This window comes from Rattus norvegicus, chromosome 1 (genome assembly GCF_036323735.1).
Source record: "Rattus norvegicus strain BN/NHsdMcwi chromosome 1, GRCr8, whole genome shotgun sequence".
NCBI lineage: Eukaryota > Metazoa > Chordata > Mammalia > Rodentia > Muridae > Rattus > Rattus norvegicus.
In genome coordinates, this window is record NC_086019.1 from 225,663,584 (window position 1) to 225,679,962 (window position 16,379).

Genomic DNA, 16,379 nt, shown 5'->3' on the forward strand with positions numbered 1-16,379 from the left:
CATATATTGTAGCAAAGAACTAGAAAGTAATGGGTGGGAATGGAAAGGAATGGAGATGCTTCCATTCATGTGATTACTCAAGTGCAGTAGACCTGGGAACAGAGAACAGAGGTGCTTAGGGAATGGTGGACCAGCTTCATTTACTGAACTAGAGCATTTTCAGAGGAGAAAGTCTCAGAAATTCCCTCAGAGTTTCTGTGTCTAGCTTCTTAAATATTTAAGAATTTTATAAATTAATAGTAACAACAACAACAATAAAAAAATGTGGTTCCACAATGTTTCTTGGACAGCATAGTTTTTTTTTGTTGTTGTTTTGTCAGAATTTCTCTATTAAGTCTTATCATACATACCTGCCTACACCAGGCTGAGTACAGCATATCACACAACATGGAATGGCTTCGCTCACAAACACTGAATTCTATTCTGAGCCACCAGGAAAATACAAATTGTCTTCCTTCTGTATGAGACACGGATCTATTTCTGAGCAGCCGCCTTAGTTTCTGGTGGTGGTGATTAAGCCACCATTTATTAGCCAGCCTAGTCTTGTTTCGATCACAGGCCCAGTTAACTGGTGTTTTCTGTGTGCTGGAGCCAATCTTTGAAGACATTTTTTTGGGGCTGTGACCGACCTGTGTTCTCTCTTCACCTCCGTGTCACCAGGCAGTTTGGCCAGCTCGCCCTGGATGTATTAGAGAAAGCCTTCAAGCAGAACGAGCCGATGGCCATGAAGCTGTTGACCTATGAACTCAAGAACTGGAGCAATTCTACCTGCTTGAAACTGGCAGTGTCTGGAGGCCTGCGCCCTTTTGTGTCACATTCTTGTACCCAAATGCTGCTGACAGACATGTGGATGGGGCGTTTGAAAATGAGGAAAAACTCCTGGCTGAAGGTACATTCTCTTGCCTTATGTCATATTGTCAGTGTGGTGTGAAGGCTGGTTCTTTTGAGTTCCAGATGGGTGCCTCTGTCAAACAGTAGCTTCCTGCAGGTGCACAGATCACTCATCCTTAAGAATCTCTGAAAACCACTTTGTCAGAGTGACTTTTCAAAACTGGATGATTGTACCTGCTTTGCCACCACAGAGCCCTTCCCATGCGAGGGCACAGTGAGTTAAAAGCAAATACAACCGGGGGCTGGGGATTTAGCTCAGTGGTAGAGCGCTTACCTAGGAAGCACAAGGCCCTGGGTTCGGTCCCCAGCTCCGGAAAAAAAAAAAAAGCAAATACAACCAACCCTTCACTGTGCTGAATGACAGAGCCTCTGAGAATTCCAACAGAAATGAGGCATTCAGGGGCTGAGTGCCTAGCTTAGAATGTTTGAACAACATACACAAAAAATTGGGTTTGGTTCTCAGCACCACAAAGTAAGTAAATATTAATAGACAAGAAAATAAATGAGATTAGCAATTTTTACTGCTCCTGGGACTTCGTGGCTGTTTCATCTAGCGACTCTTCATACCACTCATCAGGTCTAGATTCTCAGCCTGTTCAGTTATGTAGTCAAGAACACCTTAGTCAGTGTCTAAGAGTTATAAAGAGTTATAACATGTACCGTGGACCCTAAGTATAAAGATTTCCATCTGGTCAACCTCAAAGTGCTGTGAAACTCAATAGAAGGGAATAAAGCCTGATTGTTAGGGCCTACATGAGACAATACTTTGCATTTTAATTGTTCTTCCTGCAATTCTTAAAAACCTATATGTTAAACAGAGTGGCTATTACAAAAATATGAATGTTTTGGTAGATATACTAACTCAACGAAATAAATCTTATGCAAGATAGGAGAGGCTGTGTGTATTTTAATTCCTGTCAATGAGACCAGAGCAGTACGAAAAATGCCAATCAAAAATTATCTCAAAGTTTCACAAACTACCAGAGGAAAAAAGTCATCATTTCCCAAAATTCTCCTTTGATCACTTTTGACATCAGATCTGGAATTAACACAAAAGAGGTGGGTTGGGCCTGCCTCCACTTTCCCAGCTCTGAAAGTAGCTGCTTGCAAATGCTGGTCATGAGAAGGCTGCACCCGAGAGCCTGAGGTAGCATGGTAGCATGCTCCCCCCCACACACACACATTACCTTCCAGAAACGCTGTCTCTGAGAACTTAATGGAGTTTTGTCACACACACACACACACACACACACACACACACACACACACACACTCACACACACACACACACTCACACACACATTAATATATATATTAATATATATAATATAATATAATATATTATAATAATATAATATAATAATATTATTAATATAATATATATTAATATATATTAATATATATAATATATAATATATATATATTAATGTGTGTGTGAGTGTGTGTGTGTGTGTGAGTGTGTGTGTGTGTGTGTATGTGTGTGAGTATTGGGGGTGAGGTGGGGGAAGTGATTGAAACGTAAGTCCAAATGTTTCCCCCAAATATGTGTTCATTACAAGGCAGCTTGCTGTATGAAGTCCCCAAACTCCAATAACAACTATTCTCAGGTGGCAACAGTCCAATTATCCATGTTGGCCTCTGAAGCAGATTTGCATATAAGGTTGGGGGATCCTTGTCAGAACAGTCCCAAGTGGATGAATTGTGGGAGCACCATGGAGAGCCATGTGGATAGGAAAACTGACTGAAATCATTTAGTATGACAGGCTCCAACCTCTCCTCGGAAGTAGGTTATTTACATCCTGCTGTGATGGAATACTGTTTCTCCAAGGAAAGGGGATTGGAAGCCTTCCTGAGAGTAGGACTAACATGATGCTGTCAGTGTGCACCTGACTGGTGTTTTTATACTTGGGGGAATAACATATTGGGGTCAGAAAACACAATTTTGTTAGAACTAAACCCCAGAGAGTCTCCATAGCTTAAAACAAAACTGAGCATGCCATTTCATCATGAGGAGAAAACCAAGTTTGGCAAGCCTTTGCTTTGGTCTATGAAATCTCTGAGGATGGGCTGGCAGAGTAACCTAATTTTTGGTCAGCGAATTCCAGGATGCCATGACGTAACTTTAGTTGGACAAAAGACAGAGTGCCCACCAAGTTGGCTTTCACGAGTGTCGTAAATATTTTAAACTGTTTATCTTAAAAGGGTATAAAGTTAAACATAGAATTCTGTTCAAAAGACTATTAGTGTACAACGTGTGGTAGCCTAGTGGTGGCCGTCCTCCACTTATGTCTTCCTGGCAAACAATGGGTTTGTACAAGATGGGAGGTGAATCTTTAATATTCTAAAGATTATGACATACATTTGGATATGTTTTATATAGCAATATCTATTTAGTGACCTTAAATTATTAAAGTTATGTAGTCATTACAAAATAATGCTCCTATCTGCCTACCCAGGTACAGTTTTCCTAGGGGAAACAAGTGTGCTATATCTACTTTTACACTTTTAAGTAGGGGCTGGAGAGATTGTACAGTGGTTCCGAGCACTGGCAGCCCTACCTAAAGACTCCAATTTGATTGTCAGCACTGACATGACTGCTCATGGCAGTCAGTAACTCCAGTTCCAAGGGATCTACTGCCCTCTTCTGGCCTCTGTGGGCACTTCATGTACTCCTAGCCATATAGTGCACAAACATGCAGGGAAACACATATTCACAGAAAAAAAATTGAAAAAACTTTTAAGTATGTATATTTACATTTAAAAAATAGACCTACCTGTCTGTCTGTCTGTCTGTCTGTCTGTCTGTCTGTCTGTCTGTCTGTCTGAATGATTGTTCGCATGCATGTATGTCTATGTACTATATGCATGCCTGGTGCCAACAGATGCTAGAGTAAGGGACCAGGTCCTCTAGAACTGGAATTATAGACAGTTGTGAGCTGCCATGTAGGTGCCGAGAACCCAGGTCCTGTGCGTGAGCAGGCAGTGCTTTGGGCTACTGATTGGTCTTTCCTGCCCTTACATTTGCCTCTCTATTGTTAACATGATATTACACTGTAAGGTTGTTTCATATGATCTATTCCTGTATGGCTGGGAATTTAGATTGTGGCTAGAATTTAGCCTTTGCAAATAATTGTGTATGGACACCTCTCTGCCCAGCTTTGCCCAGAGCTGAGGAACACATTTGTAGAACAGAAATGGTTGTGTTAAAAATCTTTGTAGGATAGAAATTGAGCTGGGAGTGGGTCTATCTAATACACTCCCACTTATTTTTTTAAAAAATTATCTTTAATCTTTTTTAATAGTCCAGTCATTATCCCCATCCTGGTCTGCCCTCCAACAGTTCCTCATCCCATTCCTCCTCTCCCTTGTCTCCAAGAGGATGTCCTCCCAGTCTCATCCCACATTGCCAGGCCTTCCTACTTCCTAGGACCTCAAATCTCTTGGAGGTTAGGTGCATCTTCTCTCACTGAGGCCAGACCAGGCATTCCTCTGCTGTATAGGGGTGGGAGGGGCTGAGGGGCCTCGTACCAGCTAGTATATGCTGCCTAGTTGATGGCTCAGTATCTTAAAGATATCGAGGATCCAGGTTTGTTAAGAATGCTGGTCTTCCTGTGGGGTCTCACTCCTCCTCAACTCCTTCCAGCCTAATTCAACCACAGGGATCCCTGACTTCAGTCCATTGGCTGGGTGTAAGTATCTGCATCTGACTCTTCCAGCTGCTTGTTGGACCTTGATGGGGGCAGCCGTGCTAGGCTCCTGTCTTTCAGCTCACCATAGCATCAGCAATAGTGTCAGGCCTTGGAGCCTCCCCTTGAGATGGATCCCAATTTGGGCCAGTAACTAGACCTCCTTTCCCTCAGGCTCTTCTCCATTTTTGTCCTTGAAGTTATTTCAGACAGGAACAATTCTGGGTCAGAGTTTCTGGCTGTGCAATGGCAGCCCCATCCCTCCACTTGATGACCTGTCTTTCTACTGGAGGTGGGCTCTACACATTCCCTCTCCCCACGGTTGGGCATCTGTTGTTATAATACTACACGTGTCCTTTGTCCTCTGCCCATCCTTCGCCTGGTTCTCGTTGCAGATAATCATCAGCATCCTCTTACCACCCATGATTTTGACGTTGGAATTTAAAAGCAAAGCGGAGATGTCACATGTCCCACAGTCCCAGGATTTCCAGTTTACATGGAATTACAGTGACCAGGGTCTGAGTAACACCAAAGAAGCGGTGAGTACCTTAACTGAATAAACTGAGTTTCCATGTCGTAACTGTGCACAGAGATGCACAAGCATAGAGCTTATTTGTAATAGGTATCTGTTAATCAACATGTCTGCCTTTTTAACATTAACAGGATATTTATTAGCACCCCCTCCACACACATAAACATACTTCTCTCTGTGTGTGTTGCTGTCTTGCTAAGTTTCCCAGAATGGCTTTGAATTTCCAGCCAATGTTTCAGTCCAGTGGAGTTACAAATTGCCCTGGGGTTACACATTATTCTAAAATCCCAGGGCTGATTCATCAATCAGTTATTTAGTTCTCTCTGTGTGATCTCCATCTTGTTATATAGGTAGATAGTCAGGTAGAGCATGTGAGCAAAGTAATCCATTTCTGCTTCAATGACAGAGTCATCACATCCAACAACTGTTTCAGCATTGCTTTGGGAAGTGGCAGAACAGATTGGCTTATGACTTGTGGCCTCTGTTAACACTGCTGACACCCTTAAGCTTCTCATCTATAAAGGACACACATTTAGAATTTGTGTTGATGGGCCAAATGGGTGGTTCAGTGGACAAAGGTACTTGCTGCCAAGTTTGGAAACCTGAGTTCAATCCCAGACCCCACATAAAGGGAGAACTGATCCAAACAGACTGTCCTCTAACCTCACACACATTCTGCAACATATGTATACCCAAAAGAAATGTAACAGATTTTCGTTGATCCTCTTTGCTGCACCCCACACTTCTTATCTGTCACAATCCAGTGACTCTGGGCAGTTATGCCAGGGTGCTTATGTGTGCTCTCCTCTGGGATGTAGCCACTTTCCCAGCAGCCAGTGGTCACAGGCAGATGTTCAGGATGCTGTGAATGCTCTCTCTGCTCTCTGCTCCAACTCTTACCATGACTCATAAGGCTGCCCTTTGCTGCAAGGTGTAGTAAACATCTTCTCTGGCCCTTATACCGAATGACGTGCCTTTAACATCTTATCTGATGTGCTTTGGCCTGTATGGTGTATTTAATTGCCTATTTAAATATTATTTATTCACTAAATACTGAATGAAGCCTGACTGTGATTAGTGTTTTGTGGATGACAGGTGTTGGAGACTGAGCATCTGTGCATTCTGATGCCCTGGAGATCTGTCTCTCCTGGGTCGTTAAGGACTTTAGTTATTACTCCTGTTTAGGGGTGTGTGTGTGTGTGTGTGTGTGTGTGTGTGTGTGTGTGTGTCCTTCTCCTTCCCTCCCTCCCTTCTTTCTAGTTCCATTTTGAATTCTTGGTATCCAGGAATTTATGTGCATTCCACTGACTACAGAAAGCTCGAGGAATCTCTTAAAGGCCTGGGCTAGTCATGTGGTTACATTTATGTCAGTCCCGGGTCCAAACCCATCAAAGAGAAGGAATGAAGTAATGGCCCCACCTCTACAGATAACAAAACGCCCGAGGTAGAGGTGTTCTGCTTGGAAACGTGCTGGTTTTGTTATGCACACCAGGTTTAGTGTGCTGCTAGAAGATAAACGAGGACAAAAAGCTGTACACTACCCATCTCCTCAAAATGTATACGAAAATCTCACAGGACATAGATGATAGCTTGCCAGTGAGTACGGTTCCACCCTTGTCTCTGGCAGATTCTGTAGGATGATGGATTCGTCATCACTGAAGGTGCTGTACAGGACTGGTGCTTTCCTCTCAGAACCATTCTTAAAGGAGAGTCAGAGTTTCTACAAGAGTGGAAACTACATGTGTGCTCTAACATTAAAAAATAGTAAACTCTTGAAACCCCTGACTAGTGTCTCTCTAGAGCAGTTGCTCCCCCAGGTGGATTAAATGTGGTGGTATAAATTGATTAATTCAGTAGACATTGAAACTAAGGCAGATGTGGCCTCAGCCCTGGTGGGATTATTTTCAGGAAACTGTCCACGAAACCTTAGCATTTTCCAGTCTGAGTCACTGAGTGAAGGACTTGTTCAAGAACATTCTATTATGAATGGCTTCTGATCATAAAAATGATTTTTTTTACTCTTTGGGATCATTTTAAAGCAGAAATTATTGACTACACTTGTCTAGCCCATTCCCACTTCTCCCACAATTATTATTAATTTTCCCCTGGCAGATTTGGTGGGCTATATAAGATTTCATAATGCTAATTTGGCAAATGTAATTGATTAGCTGAGGAACATGGTTTAACAATGTATATACTGCGAGAAAACTGGGGCAGCAATAGAAACAGACGTGGTTTAGTGTGGCTTTGTGGTACTAGTTTATAGCAGTGAAGGACCTTTTTGTTCCTACAGGGAGCTGAAGCTGTATTATCAGAAACTGCATTTCCTCTCTCTCTCTCTCTCTCTCTCTCTCTCTCTCTCTCTCTCTGTGTGTGTGTGTGTGTGTGTTGCACTGTCTTGCTATGTTTCCCAGAGTGGCCTTGAATTTTTGAATTCCAGTGATTCTCCTGCCTCAACTTTCTGAGTATGTAGGACAGCCTGACCTCACATCCATGCTAAGTCAGAATTCTTTTTGGAACTTTCACCAGACAAAATAAGTTTTTTTTTTTTCCCCCGGAGCTGGGGATCGAACCCAGGGCCTTGCGCTTGCTAGGCAAGCGCTCTACCACTGAGCTAAATCCCCAACGAGTTTTTAAAGACTAATTTAAATTGCTCAACTGCTAGTCTTTAAAGCATGAGGTTTGTGGCCTAAACTAGCCCAGGAAGAAGCTGCATGAAGACACTAGAGTGGAAAGCCCAGGGGGGAAAAGGAATGACTCTTCTCAGTAGGGCTAGTGGCTGAGGATTAGGAATCGGTGACAGCTTCATGAAACTGTAGATAGGGCACAGAGGCAGAGTCTCATGAGGCAGAGGCCAGTGGCACGGTTTGGTCATGGCACTTGTAGTCATGGAGGGTACTAGACAAGCAGGGCTTGATTACAGGCATGTCTGGAAACTCAGAGGATTGTGACATTCTTGCATGTCTTATGAGAAAACATCATTCTATTTTACTCACTAGAGAACCCTTGATTGTTTATGACCAGAGTAGCTGATAGGAAAATCATTGCCTTCATTGCATAGGATAGTTTCATAAGAAGGCAGGCTAGAACCAAGAAGGACATAGACAAGCATGACCATCAAGGCCAGAAAGAATAAGGATGTCAGCCTGGATCAATCGTAAAAGATATGGAAAGGAAAAAAGAGATATAAAATGAACAGTCAGTTGAGCAGGCAAGAGAGAGACAGCAAGCACTGAGAATTCATGGTTTACAGCAAGGCCAGCTACATTTCTCATATACCCCAGGTCCTTCTGCCTGGGGATGACACTGCTCACAGTGGACTGGGACTGCCTATATAGATCAGCAATCAAGAAAGTGCCCTCCACACATTCCCACAGGCCAATCTGACAGAGGCAATTCTACTTGAGAATCTACATACCTTTTCTCAGGTATGTCAAGTCAATAACCAAGATTAGCTGTCTCACCAAGACATAATGATGGCAAGCTATGGTGATTTATGACTTTCAATACAGCACTAGAGACACAGAGGCAGATGGATCTCTGCAAGCTCCAGGCCAGCTAGGGATGCATAGTAAGACCATGTCTCAAAAAGTGCGTGTGTGTGTGCGTGCATGTGCATGTGCGTGCGTGCGTGCGTGCGTGCGTGCGTGTGTGTGTAGATATAGTTAATGTTGTTTATTTTTCTTTATTCTTGGCAGAGGATCGGGGAATTGAACCAAGGGTCAAAATCTACCACTGAGTTATACCCTCTAGTTGATAAGACTGTTGCTTATTTTTCAGAAAGACTACGATTTGGAAAGAGGCCCTGATGAGAAACTGGATGAAGCTCTGCATTTAGACTTAAGAAATGTGCCCCAGAGCCTTCCCTGGACCAGAAGAGTCTACGAGTTCTACAGTGCTCCGTTTGTCAAGTTCTGGTTCTACACGGTTGGTCTCAGTCCGACTGTGTTGATGATAATTCGTAGCTCACGATATCGTTACTAATGCTATGTCTCATTGGCTCACCTGAGAGAAAAATTTCATAGCATTTTAGGGATTTCGCTTTAGAACAAAAACTAAAAAAGGGGAGAGATGACAAAGTAGGCAGGTGGGAGAGTCGGAAGAAGACGAGGAAAGAATGAAGTGTGTGTAGGGGAGACCGGCTGCACTTTAAGCTCCCGAATAAGCCCCTTTCTCACCAACCTTGCCCTCCAGCTGCCTTTCTTCCTCTTGTTTTTATTTTGGCAAAGACTCTCATTCTATGTCCTTGCCAGTCTGGAAATCACGAGGTAGGTGTAGATGAGGCTGGCCTGGAACTTGTAGTAACGCTCCTGCAACTGCCTCCTGCTGCTGCAATTGCAGCCATGAGACCGGTCTCAAATTGTGTTTTTCTCTTGGAGTGCTTAGACACAGCACAGGCAAGACTGAGCATTTGGAATGTTTAAGTACAGTGGGCTTAACAGTCCTGAGTGTTGAATTGAATAGTGGGGTTTTCCTACCTTTCTCAGGCAAAATAAATCAGTAATCAATAAAAATCATCAGGTGAATCAACCTGTAGGAATAGCATCATTTTCTTTCGTTGTTTTCAATAGTGTGTGCTTTGAATGTGAGACCACTATTTAAAGTTGAGAACATGAGTTGTTGGAGCAAACTGCAATCTTCTGTGGAGAGTGGCCATTCAGAGAAAGCACACATATACTGAGTACTTCTTACATTTATTTAGTAGCGCATTTTTCTAATGCTTGTCTATACTTAGATTCCTCACAGTCAATGTTCTGTATCTCAAAAGCATTTGAAGTTTGCATAGACAATCTCAGAATATTGACTCGGCAGCCACATACTTGTTGCAAGGACTTAATAAATAAATAGTTCAGAATGATAGTTATCTCTTTCTAAAAGACTTTTTCTAGGACTGGGGAGATGGCTCAGTAGGTAGTGCCTAGGGAGTGCCTGTAGCATATGGCACAGCATGTAGACCCAGGTTCAGATCCCTGGCACCCACGTGAAAAGTTAGCCTCAGTGCAGCATTTCTGTGATTCCAACATTGGAGTGGTAGAAACGGATGGATTCTTGAGCTCACTGGCCAGTCCATCCAGCTATATCAGTGAGGTCTAGATTAAGTGAACATCCATGACTCAAAACAAAGCAGAGATGGTTCAACAAGATGTCTCCTAGGTGAGAATGCTTGCTGTCAAGCTTGACAGCATGAGTTTGGCTTCAGAACCTACAAGGTGGATGGAGAGGATTGACTCCTACAAACTATCCTTTTATTTATAGACCTGTGCTATGGTCTATGTGGACTTGCACCATGCACATAATACTCTGCCTGATACGCAGTAGACTGTTAGCTATTGCATTCTATGCCTAGATGATGAATCTCTTCATGTGTACGTATTCATATGGGTGTGTACATGCAGCTGTGCATGTATGAATGTGATGGCCAGATGTCCAAATCAGGTGCCATCCTCGACTGATTTTCCCTAAAAAAACATTTATTTTCTATCTATTTACTTTGTGTGTGTGTGTGTGTACATATACATGTATAGGTAACCCTAAAATCCAGAAGACAGTTCCAGATACTCTGGAGCTTGAGTCACAGACAGTGGAAGCTGGCCAACATGGGTGTTGGAAACTGAATTCAGTTGCTCAAGTAAGATCAGTACGTGCTCTTAACTGCTGAGCCATCTCTCCATCTCTTTAGCCAGAGTAACATTTCATCATTATAAAATAACTTCCCTGAGGTGGGGAATGTCAGCTTACCATGGAGATAGGCATCGAGAGACATTGCTCATCTTGGCTCGCATATTTTCCAGGCTGGACTAGAGGGAAGGCATGAGACCCTTTTCTGGTCTGCCGCTAGCTCACCAGTATACATGCTGCAATGGTTAGTGCTAATAGGATGGCATCTGCTTCTTGTACCAGATTTGTTCCTAGACTGGAGATACTTATTCATCCCTTGATATTACATAATGAATTATCAGAAGCAGTCCTTGTGATGTTCTCATGTTGTCGTGTAGAGGTTCATGTCTGTGCTTCTTCTGGGCTCTGTCTGCTTCTGCTTGGCATCCTCCGTGGTCACTTGAGCTCACGTCCAGGGAATGTGTGTCCCTCACAGATGGCTTATTTGGCATTCCTCATGCTGTTCACTTACACAGTGTTGGTGGAGATGCAGCCCCAACCCAGCGTGCAAGAGTGGCTTGTCATCATCTACATCTTCACCAATGCTATTGAGAAGGTCAGGGAGGTGAGTGGTCCTTTGAACTGTGTCTTCTGCACAACCCAGGAGAGGTGTTCTTGGCTCTGGGGCTGAAAGTGGACTCATGTCAAGTGTGTAAGGGGAGAGAGAACACATCGATTCTGATTAGCTACAAGAAGGTTGCTGGGGGAAGATGTCTGGTATCATTCCTTGTCCTTACCAAAGACTTTGAGCTGAACTTTGAAAGCAGCCATTTTGAAACACAGTCTTTGCTTATTACTTGAGGAGCGATGGGCAATGCCATCTATTTGCTATTGAGCCCTCCAACAGTTTGCTCCCCACAATGTAGTTTCTTTGTGGTATGGATTTTTAATCACCTAGCCTTACTTATCTATTGTCAGTTTTATCCCGTAAGTGACACAAGCATGAATGGCGAAAGGTGGATAATACATAAGGAATACACTTGAAGCGTGTGGAAGTTTCTGGTAAACAACCTTGAAAACAGAGGCTGAATATCCTCCTGGGAGAAGGAGTCTAAGAAACAAAACTAAGCACTTTCGCTTCTACTTTGCCACTGGTCACGTAATGCAATTCTTATATTTTTGGTTGTGAGCCCAGCCTTTAACGGCTGAGCCATGTCTCCAGCCCACTTAATGCGGTTCTAAATATAATCCCAAGTAGTTATGACTTCGACTGCCCTAGCTCCATGTGCGTGTCTCTGTGTGTCTCTACATTTGTCTTGTTCCAGTGGTTATTTGGCCAACCTTCTACGGTAAGTGTCTTCTTAGAGGTTATGTTGCATTGTCTGCTAATGGAGTTTATAGTAGAGAAATACAATCTGAATTCTACCATGATGTTTATGTTTTGGGGAAAACAAGCTTACTGTTTACATTGCCGTGTGCCTGCTATAATACTGGAAGGGAAGTTTCTTAAACTGGCGGGTTCCAACATCGCAGTCTTAGTGGTTTGCCAAAAGCTTACTGGGTAACATCTGTAGGACTGGATTACAGAATGGCTTGCTTTCTTGTCAGTATCCTTTGCCCTCAGCTCATGAAGCAGAAACATAGTTAGGCAGAGCCACTGCTGTGCTGGCTTCTGAAATGCCCGGCAGTTGCTCTGCCCTTACATAGAATCCACGAAAGTCAGAACAAAATTTTGTCTTTTTGTCATTTCTAGTTTGTCACTCAAGTGGTGGCTAAGGTTAATGGTAGTAATGCTAGATATTATGGTTAATTCTTCATTAATTTTAATTAATAGGCAATTATATATCTATATATGATTGTTTAAATAACTCATTAGCAAGGATTAGATGATTCTCAGATCATCTTGCTATGTAAATTTGACAGGAGTTGGCTTACTATTTAAATGACAGGTTAATGCATTTTTCAAAAGCTCTTGATGGCATTCCTCTCTGGCTGTGGTTTTGGGAATCGAACCCAGGGCCTTATGTGCTGGAAGCAAGTGCTCTGTCACTTTACTGTATCCTCAACTATGTCCCCGTCTTCAATTTTTGCTCTCTCTGATTAGATCTGCATTTCAGAACCAAGCAAGTTTACTCAGAAGGTGAAGATGTGGCTCAGTGAGTACTGGAACCTGATGGAAACTGTGGCTATTGGCCTGTTTGCCGTTGGCTTTGGCCTACGGTGGGGACATCCACCTTTGCATACTGCAGGGAGACTCATCTACTGCATAGACATCATATTTTGGTTTTCTCGGCTCCTGGATTTCTTTGCTGTGAATCAACATGCAGGTCCATATGTGACCATGATTGCAAAAATGGTGCGTAGAGTCTCACTTTATATGCTCAATGGTTCCCTTGGCATGGTGGATATCTCATACTTTAACTTCTCTCTTGTGTTATATGAACGTGTGCACAGGTCTGTTTATGGGTGCCCTCACCTGTGTTTGCCTCTGTAGATGGCAGAAATCAACACTGGTTGTTTTCCACTGTTGCTCTTGTCTTAGTTATTTTTCTATTGCTGTGAAGAGATACCATGACCAAGGCATGAAAGGAAGAATTTAATTTGGGGACTTATGGATCCAGAGGATTAGAGTCTGTGACCATCTTGGGGGGGAGCATGGCAACAGGTAGGCAGAGATGGCACTGGAGCGGTAGCTGGGAGCATTAGGCAGACAGAGAGCTAACTGGGAATGGTATGGACTTTTGAAACTTTAAAGCCTACCCAAGTGACACACCTACCCCAGTGAAGACACATAGCCCAATCCTTACAAAATAGTTCCACCAACTGGGGACGAACATTAAAATCTACGAGCCTATCAGGGCTATTCTCACTCAGATAACTAGAGCTCTCTACCGTAGGTTCTGAAACAAAGGACTCTTATGGAACTTAAAGCTCACTTTTATCTGGACTGGCTGGCTAGTGAGCTCCCAGGAACCATTGCGTTCCCCATTCCTTGCCTGCCTTTTGCATGCTTTCTGGGAATCTAATCTCAGATGCAGTAAGCACGGTCACACTGAGCCATCTCCCTAGTCCTCTAGTTAAAATTTGTAATTGCTTCTAGAAGCACAGAGACTCATTTCTGACTAACCATAAACTTGTATGTAAATGTGGTCTTGATAGTTAATAGGAATACTTAATTTAGCCTTTTGTGAGGGCTGGCCGTAAGTGATTGGGTCACATTATTTTTTATTTGTGTAGGGCTACCACCAAGGACCTATTCTCTGAAAGTACTTTGTTTCAAATCACTGATCTTACTTTTAATTAGTAGAAACTATGTACCACACGCTGTACTAGATGTTTTGCATGTATTAATTCATATAATATTTGTAGCAACTTTATGAATCAAATAGCATCTACTTTTTACATACAAGGAAACAGAAGTTGAGCATATGTTGGGGATCCAGGATCCCACAGTGGGTGGCCTGCCTCTAGTCTGTCCTCTGAGCTTGCTGAACATTGTGCCAGCTTTTGCCATCTGGAATTTTGGAACTACAGAAAGATCTACTGTCTAGAAGTACAACATCAAGACTATCTTGGCATTTATTTCTAGAATACAAAGAAAGGTAATGTTCTGGAGGGTCAGGAGTAGTACAGGAAAAAAAAGTCAGCGATAGAAGGAGCAGAAGAATGTCAAGAAGGATCTTGCTGCTAGCCACTGCTTCTAGCTCGCCCTCCCTCCCACTACTTTTTCTTCAGGCAGAACTGGGAACTGAACCCAGGGCCTCGCGTATAGCAAACAAGCACTCTACTGCTGAACCCCAGGCCAGCACTCAGATTTTCTTCTTTCTTATCATTTTTCTCTTAGACCATACATGCATACTCTGATTTTGGAAATGTCACATGTATTAGAGGTGAGACAACAAGTACACCTCAAGTGATTAGGCACAAGTTTCCTTCTCCCAGAAGCTGGGTTTGATGGGTTTCCTAAGTGCTGACTCCAGGATGTAGAATTTCCCTTTTGTGTGGCATACCCATGCAATATAGCCTCTTCCCAAGTCTACTTTGCAGCAAGAAGAATGATAAAGTCCAGCGATGTTTAACAGCTCAGGCAAGGTCATTGACTGTCATCATTCTTCAGCCCACTGGCTACTTGGATCTTGTAGTTGCCACTTAATAAGATAAGAAATGTGGAGAGAGTGGAAATGTTCATGACTTCCAAATCTGCCATGGTGAAACAAGTGGCTTGTATTTTCAAAGATAGGACAAAACTGGTATAATCAATTCCCAAGACACCACGTGACTCTATGAAGGAATCCTGGAAACAGTTATTGGAGTAATTTGAATATACCATATCCTTTTAAAGTTTTTCTAATCAAATCTTTGATTTTATTGGTCAATATTGGGTGCTAGTCAGTCAAAAGTAGGTAAGATTTGATTGCTGCTTACGGAAGGAGTCTCTATTTATACATCTGCACATCATATGTCTCCATAGATATCACTGGCCTAAAGCACATACTGTGTGGAGAAAAGAAACTAGCAGCCAGAGAGAACTCAGCAGTCTTGGATGGAGGCATTTTAGCCACCAACTAGGCTAAATATCTGCAAGTGTGCTAATGACCTCTAGGGCTTGATTTGTGGTAAATTCTGGTTGTGCTGTGCTGTTTTTGCAGGCAGCAAACATGTTCTACATTGTGATCATCATGGCCATTGTTCTGCTGAGCTTTGGCGTGGCACGCAAAGCCATCCTGTCACCAAAGGAGCCTCCTTCATGGCGCCTGGCTCGTGATATTGTATTCGAGCCATATTGGATGATGTATGGAGAAGTCTATGCTTCAGAGATAGATGGTACGGATGGGGCTTTGCCTTCATGCAGAATCAGAACCCACGGAGATACCCAGAATAAAAGCAAGTCTGGAAAGCAATCATAAGAACACCTTCAAAGTGTAAAGTCTGTGGTGTTCTGTGAAGATAAGGGGTCAAATACTTGGCAGAGGGCTCCAGGCCTGTGGCCAATCTTCTCTCATTCTTAAGTTCTTTCTTTGTAGTTTGTTCAAATGAGACATCTTGCCCTCCGGGTTCTTTCCTGACTCCATTCCTGCAAGCCGTCTACCTCTTTGTGCAATATATCATCATGGTGAACTTGCTGATTGCCTGTTTCAAGTAGGTAACTTTAATCAAATATGATTATTTGATTTACCAAAATAGGGGAGCAGCTATACTGAGTATATTTCCATGCATGTCGAGTATGTGACCCTTTGTTCTTGTGTGTATCCCATGTTTTATTACTATGACTTTAAAGCAAGAATAGGAAACTCATGGTAGGAAAGAAGTCAAACTCGTAGACAATGAGATAGAAGAAGCCATAATTGAAGATTATATTATTAGAGGATATTTGAGCTGTTACTGTACAGTTGGAGTTCTGCAGAGTGAGAGGGTTGGAGTTGATGGCCCACTAAGGGTTCCATTGTGTCCTTTTTTCAAAGTGGCCCTTGTCTGTCCCACTTTCTTCCTTCTCTCTCATACTAAGCTTCCCTTCCTCCCTTTCTTGTTCAACGTCTCCATTTTACATTAAAAAAGATCTTAGGTCTAGAGCTTTGACCTTTTCCTTTATTGGTACTTTTTCCTATTCTTGTTCTTATTCTGCATATCTGGGAAATCCTATGCGACCCGCTTCACTGGCACTCCAGCCTTAT

At 42.7% G+C, this 16,379-nt stretch overlaps 1 protein-coding gene across 5 annotated transcripts in view; it reads left to right on the plus strand.

Annotated features, from left to right (window-relative positions):
* Positions 1–16,379, plus strand: part of Trpm6 (transient receptor potential cation channel, subfamily M, member 6) — a 187,579-nt gene that overhangs the window by 104,056 nt on the left and 67,144 nt on the right. For 4 of the 5 annotated variants that reach the window (XM_039101382.2, XM_039101383.2, XM_039101384.2 and 1 more), the window contains 7 exons: positions 661–889; positions 4,973–5,116; positions 8,890–9,036; positions 11,204–11,332; positions 12,812–13,063; positions 15,357–15,531; positions 15,732–15,846. In XM_039101382.2, the coding sequence (XP_038957310.1) occupies positions 661–889; positions 4,973–5,116; positions 8,890–9,036; positions 11,204–11,332; positions 12,812–13,063; positions 15,357–15,531; positions 15,732–15,846 (1,191 nt within the window). The remainder of the gene's footprint in view (positions 1–660; positions 890–4,972; positions 5,117–8,889; positions 9,037–11,203; positions 11,333–12,811; positions 13,064–15,356; positions 15,532–15,731; positions 15,847–16,379) is intronic. The other variant, XM_039101385.2, reaches the window with a different exon arrangement.